Source organism: Bremia lactucae, linkage group LG12 (genome assembly GCF_004359215.1).
Source record: "Bremia lactucae strain SF5 linkage group LG12, whole genome shotgun sequence".
NCBI lineage: Eukaryota > Oomycota > Peronosporomycetes > Peronosporales > Peronosporaceae > Bremia > Bremia lactucae.
The window spans coordinates 338,416-347,622 of record NC_090621.1 but is presented as its reverse complement, the minus strand read 5'-3'; the positions used below and the strand labels follow the sequence as shown (position 1 = coordinate 347,622).

At 47.8% G+C, this 9,207-nt stretch overlaps 1 protein-coding gene across 1 annotated transcript; it reads right to left on the bottom strand.

The window, feature by feature from the left end:
• Positions 1 to 233: 233 nt before the first annotated feature.
• Positions 234 to 437, bottom strand: CCR75_006596 (uncharacterized protein; the record flags this gene model as incomplete). The annotated part of the gene is made up of 1 exon (XM_067964664.1): positions 234 to 437. The coding sequence occupies one exon, from the start codon at positions 435 to 437 to the stop codon at positions 234 to 236; it is 204 nt and encodes a 67-aa protein (XP_067820865.1).
• Positions 438 to 9,207: the final 8,770 nt, after the last annotated feature.

Here is a 9,207-nt window from a genome sequence, read left to right as displayed (position 1 = left end):
TACCTAAAACTGGACAGCTTTTACTTGCAATTGTTTATTTTCACGTCGTTCATTTGCTCAAAGCTGCTTCCTTGTAAAATTCACTAGCTATTGGACATTTTTTTACCCAATGAGCTCCGTTTTCACGAAGTAGTATTTGCGCGGTGGTGCGCAAGTCTTCTCCGCCCCCCACTTCATAGGCCTAGGCTCGAGCCTGTCTGCTAAAGGCTTTCAACATTGGTTGTGTTGATGTGTCATCGTATAGACTGCCTTCTGAGCGGTATGCTAATCTTTACCTGGTCACGTGTCTTGTTCACCTTCTTATGCTTCTGCGCGAGCTTGTGATAATGATGCTGCTGCTCGCTGGCACGCTCTACCTGAGTTTCACACAGCGCAACGTCTTCTTTTGCAAGAGCACGTTTCGCAATGACAAGGAATTTCATTTCTAGCCTTGGCATGTCAGACGTAATATCGTCAGCTGCATGTTGCAGCACTTCTTCTTGTGCTCTTCGTACGCGGCCTAATTGTCTTGACCACTGCCTTAAATAAGGGCGCAGGTGAACCCCTAAAAAGGCATGTTCTCTCAAAGATCCTCATTGTAGGACGCTCATCTCTTCTGAGGGTACGCGAAGGGTGGTGACTTTTTCTGAAATAAGAAATGAGGGTCATTAGTAGCTAAGAAGTCTTAGCTACTCTAGGTCAGTAGTAAGGCTTTAGTAAAGAGACTAATAAAATTGTATTACTATATTAAGTTCTTTCATAACGATCTTCTATCCACTGAATTTAATACATAAGCAACAATTATGTACAGCACTTCTTGCGCACCGCCCAAACGTGTCCCATAACGATTGGCGGGGTTGGTATAAACATAAATCAACCAATGAACAAATAATTGTTTTTGTTGCCTAAATAAAACTAAAGTTGGTAATATAGTCACAGTAAAGTCAAAATTATAAAACGATGCTACTTTTTGGGAGCCGCTATTCACCACTCCCTTTTCGCAAACCACCACTCACCTACCATTAAAAATATTAAACAAGCATTTTTGAAGACACAACTTTTCCATACCTCCAGCGCGATTTCCAATCTTAGTCAAGCCGATTTTGAGGAGCTACGGCTCAACAGTTTCTGCTTTTCGGGCCGTGTTGGGCCTAATATGGACGTAGTGGTGACTACAGCCACGTCTCTTACGATCGCTTTTCTGCCGAAAAATTTCCCATAGTGATTTTGGATGCCCAAATTTCTGCATCCATAAAGTACCAGGTTTCCCTATATAAGAGAAATATGATTTTTGAAGAGCTGGCTACACGCAATTTTCGTTTTTGGCGTTGTTGGCCCTTTTCGGACTTAGTGATGATTATACCCACTTCTTTTACAAGCACTTTTCTGCCGCAAAGTCTGATTTTGGAGTGCCCAAAAATCCAAGCTATGCAGATAACTATGTCAGATTTATCCTTGTGTCCCTCATAACTATAAAAATAAACCTCTTCGGATACTGCTCATTTACGTTTGGTCTATTCAAATTCTTCTTGGATGCGCTATATTCTTTCTCGAATTGATGTGGGTGCTACATGCATTCTTCTTGCCAATAAGGCTGCACAACCACCAGTGTGAATCAAATCTTCGAGGCTTAGCATCCTTGGCATTCTGGCAGGTATTGCTGCTGCTTCGGCTGCAGCTTGTCGGACTTGTGCCTGCATGGTGTGTCAATGTTCGAAGTAAACATACTGCGACATTCCACATTGTTATATCATTCTTCTTCAGGTATGTGCCGCGTTGCTGCTATATTTAAAGCTGCAGCAGGAACCTTGCCGGTAACGGCACAAAATACTTATATTTAGCCAAACCCCATTGACGCCCGCTCCCGACCTTTTTGAAGTGTGTAGTCGCAAGCTATTTATCACAAGCGAGCTGGCATATATTTTCCACCGTCAAAATATATCCCGTAGACACAGTAATCCTTGACTGCTACACGCGCGCTTTCAACGCGCGAAGCTGATGTATGACCAAAAAATGCAGCGTATCTCATATAAAGACTGCTTCAAAAAGGTCCTGGAACTGCAGTCAAGTTTCTCAAGAAAAATCATGACATGGCGAGGAAAAATCTCATTCATACTAGTCAATTGTCGATTGTATAAAATTGCATTTTTTCAATCGCATCAAGCTGTTCCAATGCTCTTCAAGACTTTTGGAGGCTGCAAAGCTTGCAAAGGTCTTTCTGCTGCGTAAAATATTTCACTGACGTTTTACTGAAACAAAAGGAATTTAACGTTGTTATGGTCAACAAATACTGTCGAAAGGGCATTCACATAGGCCAGTTCACGATCAGTGACAAATGTCTTAGGTACTAAAGGCAGAAAACACCTGTTGTATATGCCGTAACGCTTAAAGGTAATCTTCTCACGTTGACCAGCCATGATGAAGTCGGCAAAGGTAAAAATTCGATGCGTGGACGGTACTTCCACTTAAATCGATTGACATTTATCATTTAAATATAAATTACTGTAAAGAACATTGATCTTCAATGTTGTCCCTTTTGACTACATCGTACTTCCACAACGTGCATCAAAGTCGATCCAAAACAGTTGATCTTGTACGTTGAGTTGATCAACCAAATCTTTCAGTACTAAATCGGCGGCAATTTTCTTACGCGGAAGGGGAATGGTTAATAGATGCGTCAATTCTTGTTGACCATAAAATGTAGCAAAAAAGGGCACTTTAGGGCGATATTCAAGGCGATCAAGAAGAGCAACAAGCGGGGAACGACCAGCTAGGATGTGCAGATGCTCCACTTGCTTGAAGTTGTTAGCATTCCCGGGGGGGGGTTGTTTTATCCCTGCGACGGCGCATTGCGGCCACTATTCGGACAGGTTTCTGTCGATCAACCGCAGCTTGGATTACATCTTTCCGCTGCTCTTCTGTCAGCGCGCGTCCTTGCGGATGAACAGCTGAGTCGGCAAAGGGTTCGTGATTGTGATCGTATGTAACGGGCTAAAGTAAGCCTGATGTTACACAGTCCCCGTTAAGTACACTTGGTGTACTTTAGGGGATGGTCAATTACTTAAATAAAGTGGTTAAACCTAGCACTCGGATGTGGTTCACATTTGTGACCAACCCTTGTGTATTTGCTGCACACAGGTGCATCTATATTAGGAGGGATGATGCCTAGCGTCATCCGTGATGACAGCTAGCGTCATCCGTTACGCGAGGTATTTAAAAAGATACGCTCGCAATACATATTAAGGTTTATCTATAGAGATGACATTCTGATTATAAAAACTAATGCGATTAAATGTAAATCAGTCTGAAAACTACTTTCTACTTGCTAAGTGCGCACGAGAGGTCGATTTACCGCTCCCGTGACGACACTTAACTAAAGTACTTAGTGCGTTGGGTGAGGTCGCTAACACGCCCACCACAACTACCTCACTGCACGCAAGAAAAGCTGGTTTAACCGCTTTCTCGATGTGCTAGGGTGTGTCTAGGTAGAGCGTGGCCCCATTACGACGTGCCCGCCTACATTTCGTAGCACTTGAAATCCTCTCCACGAACCGCATCTCTGCGTGTGTACGTGAGGATGAGCCTCAACATTGATTGGGCTCATTTTCCCCACCTCTCCGAACATCATCGGGAGGTGGCAGGGCTAATGGCGCAGGGACGTGGTGAATAAGCCCTGGCCAGGCTCCTGGGTAGTCCTCCTGAGCAACATGTTGCTCAGTTGGAGCAGTTTGAGGCATTCGTGCTCGGACAGCGAAGGGCCGCGTCCGAGGCACGGGGCCATGCTGCGGCAGAGTCCGTCACTCACGCTCAGGATGAGCTGCAGGCTTGGAGCGAGGCTCTCAACAGGACTGTTGAGATGCTCTCTGCCCGGCCGCATCAACCGAGGCCCATTCGGATGGACCCGCCCAAGTTTGATGGAACTGCAGCGCACACGATTGTCCACTGGCTTTAGCAGTGGAGCAATGCGGTCATCGGGGACGACAGCCGGATGGTGTCGTACGCCATGTCGCATCTGCGCGGTAAGGCCTCAGAGTGGTCTTACTCGGCGCTTATGGCGGACAGAAAGGCGTTCCCTACATGGGCGATCTTTAAGGAAAAGATTCGCGCCATGTACCAGCCGCCGAACAACGAAGTGTTGCTTCAGGCGCGCTTCTTTGGGGCGCGACAGGCGACGCGATCTCTGCAAGATTATGTGCAAGAGATGCGCTCGCTGTCGGCGTCCATTATCGTAGGTCCAGTATCGGAGCACAATAAGGTGCCTACGTTTATGAACGGACTACGGCATGGCCCATCGCGACAGGGCCTTTTCAGAAAGGTGCCGTCGACGATGGAAGAGGCAATCCAAATTGCCTTAGTTGAGGAGCAATCCTACAACAGTGCCTCGGCGACTGCTTGGCATAAGCCGTCGGCCGAGAGGACAGATGCCACTCCAATGGAGTTGGGCAATGCAGACGTTGTCTGCTATAGATTCGGCAAGTGCGGCCATATGATAGCTCGCTGCTATGCCAGGGTCTCTGCTGGATCGAAGACGCCCAGCAAGAGGACTCCCTTCCTCAAGGGCGATGGCAAGAACCAGCATGCGAGACGCATGAGTTCTGCATCGACCACTAATGGGTCAGGAAATGCTGGAGCGCAGTAGGGGCGGGATGTTCTACTGACGCGGACTCTAAAGCTACCCCTAAGTTCAGAGTTGTGGAACAAATGGGTAGCATAGTCCCTGATGTCTCAAAATTTCGGATCTCAAAACTGCTGGTCTATAGCGCCCAAGTACGAGGCTATGCTCAGGTGATGACCCACCAAGTGGATTCGGGTGCATCACAAAATTTGTAAAACTTGCGGTTCAAGAAAGAGACCAGCGATATTTGAGTCGCTTTGCCAGGATGGCAAGCGAGAAGAGGCAACCGTTCGTTTAGCGAACGGCGCGCTCGTTAAGTCTGAGGGAGTTCAGGTAGAACTCTCCTTCAGCTTTAGTGACTTCTCTTGTAAAGAGAAGTTCACAGTGCTATGTATGGAGAGTTCATATGACCTCATCCTAGGCATGCCATAGTTGACAAAATTCCAACCATGGATAGACTGGCATACAAGTACAGTTGCGAACTCTAAGCAGGACACCAGAAAGGATGTGCTCCTGCGAGAGGCGTATGTAACTGATGTCGTGTCGAACACAGTTCAGGGTGCGTTGACGGGATGTCAAACGTCACCAATTCTACCCAGCTCTTGGAGACTGGGGAAGTTAAAAGGACGATGACAAGTAGTCATGCGTCCGAATGTCGTGCACAGAGCCGAGAGCCTGTGGCAGTAGGCGGTGAGGTGACAGGAAAATCATGCGTCACATAAACCAGCACAGTGCCTAGAGCCTGGTGCGGTTGGAAGGGGTGTGTTAGCCAGGAGTGCAACGACACCCGCTTCCCAGTCAAAGGTCGTGGCGACTCGAAGGACGAGTATCCGACAGATTAGGACGATCAAAGGCACGGTCTAAGCGAGTGACCTTTGGATCAGTCCCTGATTAAGAGGACGGGCCTTCAAACGAGGTGTACGAGGCTGTAAAAGACAAAAATGCGGTGGCATTCTCAGTTGAGGTGCCCCGGCAAGTTTTTAAATCTGCCGAGGAGATAGTAAATCCCCCGGAGATGTCGTGGGATCTGTTTCTTGATGAATTAGAGGAAGGAAAGACCCACAAAAAAGTCACACCAGTCTCAGAAGAGAGCTTGGTAGACTGTTGCTCGTCGTCCACAATGGACGAGAGCGTCCTAGAAACGGACAAAAAGAAACGGTTCGCTGCTCAAGGCTGGGATGCCTNATGGAGAGTCCGTATGACCTCATCCTAGGCATGCCATGGTTGGCAAAGTACCAACCATGGATAGACTGGCGTACACGCACAGTTGCGAACTCTACGCAGGACACCGGAAAGGATGTGCTCCTGCGAGAGGCCTATGCAACTGATGTCGTGTCGAACACAGTTGAGGGTCCGTTGGCGGGATGTCAAACGTCACCAATTCCTACCCAGCTCGTGGAGACTGAGGTAGTGAATAGGACGATGACAAGTAGTCATGCGTCCGAATGTCCTGCACAGAGCCGAGAGCCTGTGGCAGTAGGCGGTGAGCTGACAGGAAAATCATGCGTCACATAAACCAGCACAGTGCCTAGAGCCTGGTGCGGTTGGAAGGGGTGTGTTAGCCAGGAGTGCAACGACACCCGCTTCCCAGTCAAAGGTCGTGGCGACTCGAAGGACGAGTACCCGACAGATTAGGACGATCTAAGGCACGGTCTAAGCGAGTGACCTTTGGATCAGTCCCTGATTAAGATAACGGGCCTTCGAACGAGGTGTACGAGGCTGTGAAAGACAAAAATGCGGTGGCATCCTCAGTTGAGGTGCCCCGGCAAGTTTTTAAATCTGCCGAGGAGATAGTAAATCCCCAGGAGATGTCGTGGGATCTGTTTCTTGATGAATTAGAGAAAGGAAAGACCCACAAAAAAGTCACACCAGTCTCAGAAGAGAGCTTGGTAGACTGTTGCTCGTCGTCCACAATGGACGAGAGCGTCCTAGAAACGGACAAAAAGAAACGGTTCGCTGCTCAAGGCTGGGATGCCTTGAGAGACAGTCCGTTCTTTGAAGTATTGTGAAAACATCGTGATATATTCTCAGAAGAAGTGCCGAGCCGCCTATCATCAGATAGGGGCATCGGGCACGGGATATACGTCGAACCTGGCACCAAATATTTTGTGACCAGGCAATGGCCGCTGCCGAAAGAACAAGTCGATTGTATCGATGAGTTCTTCGACAAGCAAGCAAAGGCGGGTAGTGTGCGTTAGAGCAACTCGCCTCACTGCAGCCCGACCTTTTGTGTGCGTAAAGCCACAGGTGGATGGCGCGTGGTTCATGCTTATAATAAGCTGAACACGGCGACCATACCGGCGCAAACGCCAATCCCGCGGAAAGATCTCTTGTGGAACTCCATGATAAAGTCGAATATCTTTTTCGCGTTGGATTCGAAGGATGGCTACTATCAGGCACTTATGAGGGAGTCCGATGTAGCCAAAACGGCAGTAAAAACCCTAAGCGGTATGCTTTGGAAATGGCTTGTGATGCCCCAAGGGTTGAAAAACGCACCAGCAACATTCAACCGAGTGGTGGCTCACGTGATGCGTCAGCACCGTGCCTACGCGCCTCATTACTTTGACGATGTATTTGTGCATAGAAGGGCCGAGGACGGGCCGAGCGCAATAGAGTCGCACAAGCGTCATTTAGATGCTGTGTTGCAGACTTTGAAGAACGCCCAATTGCACGTGATTTTGCAATAGTGCATCATAGGGGTCCGTGAGATACCTGTATTGGGCTGCATCGTTGGTACACATGGTGTACGAGCAAATCCAGACACGGTAAGATCAGTAAAGGAATGGCCAATCCTACGGCATGTGAAGGATTTGCGCCAATTCCAAGGGCTTCTAATTACTTGCTTTAGTATAGCAACAATAATGCCTGGCAAACTAGACCATTATCTGATATCCTTTAAAAGGACGTTGAATGGGTTTGGTTAAAAGAACAAGATGATGCGTTCACATCAGTGAAGCAATCACTTGCAGAGGCACCGGTCTTGGCATTGCCAGACGCGGATAAGCCCTTTAGCATCGTCTGCGATGCAAGTAATTTGCAATCGGCAGTGCACTCATGAAGAAGGATGACGACGGCGTTGACCGTGTCATTTCTTATCAGTCCCAGCTTTGAAAAGCCGCAGAACTGAATTTCCTGTGCATGACAAAGAGCTACTCCCAATAAAGAATGCTCTTGTCAAGTTTCGTGTGCACTTATTGGGCACCGAACCATTTGTGGTTTATACGGATCACGCATCACTGCGGACCGCAATAAACTCACCGCACCTCTCGCCTAGAATGGCAAGATGGCTCACATTCTTCTCTGAATTTAATTTCAAAGTTGAATATAAGCCGGGTAAGTCGAATGTCTTGGCTGACGCTTTATCGCGCAGATCAGACTTCGATGTGAGACACCAGGAAAGTGTGTCTAGTGCTAAAGCACAATTTAAGCCGTCGACGTTGGCAGCCATGAAGGCATACCACGTGACGAGCTCATTGGCCTCTGAGATAAAAGAGAGCTACAGTCAGGACGCCATTGTCGCCTGCTGATGGATCGCTTTGGTGGACGAAAGGTTTCCCTTCCGTCGCACCTGAAAGCTAATCGAAATCGCTTTAGCTACATTGGTGGCCTGTTATGGCATCAGCTGTCACCTTGTGATCCATTGAGAATCAATGTGCCTTATGACACAGATCTCAAGCTAATGATCCTTCACGAGCTCCATGATGCGCCATCTAGTGGGCATCTGGGCCGTGAAAAGGCATTCTTACGAGTGTCAGAGGAATTTTGGTGGCCACACCTATATAGATGGGTGGCCAACTATATTCGCTCTCTCTTGCGAACAGTGTCAGCGCATTAAGCCGCGCCGTCCAGCAGTGCGCCACTGAAGCCGCTACCATTTCTAATCAACTGTTTTGAAGTCAGTAATCTGGACTTCATGTTTGGCATGCCGCCCGATCATAAGGGTTGGAAGGGGCTCGTCGCCTCTGTAGACAGACCGAGCAAAATATTGCATCAAGCACCGTGTAAAACATCGATCACAGGGAAGGAGGCCGCTCTGTTGTTTCTGGATAATGTATACCGACTACACTGGATGCCCGAGTCCATAGGACGGGTTGAACAAGAAAGTTTCTGGGCAGTTAAAGCTGGCATTTACGATGTAGGCGGGCACGTCGTAATGCGGCCACGCTCACAGTGGGGAAGCGGCCTAACCAGCTCTTCTTGCGTTTGGAGAGGTAGTTGTGGTGGGCGCGTTAGCGACCTCACCCAACGCACTAAATACTTTAGTTAAGAGTCGTCACGGGAGCGGTAATCCGGCTCCTCGTGCGCACTTACCAAGTAGAAAGTAGTTTTTTACTGATTTATATTTAATCGCATTGAACATATATACCAATTTTTACAAATCACTTTGTCATCTCTATAGATAACACTTAATATGTATTGCGAGCGTATCTTTTTAAATACCTCGCGTAACGGATGACGCTAGGCGACATCCCTCCTAATGTGAATGCTTCTATGTGCATCACATACACAAGCGTTGGTCATAAATGTGAACCACACCCGAGTGCTGGGTCTAATTCCTTTGTTTAAGATATTGACCATCCCCTTAAGTACACAAAGTGTACTTAACGGGGACA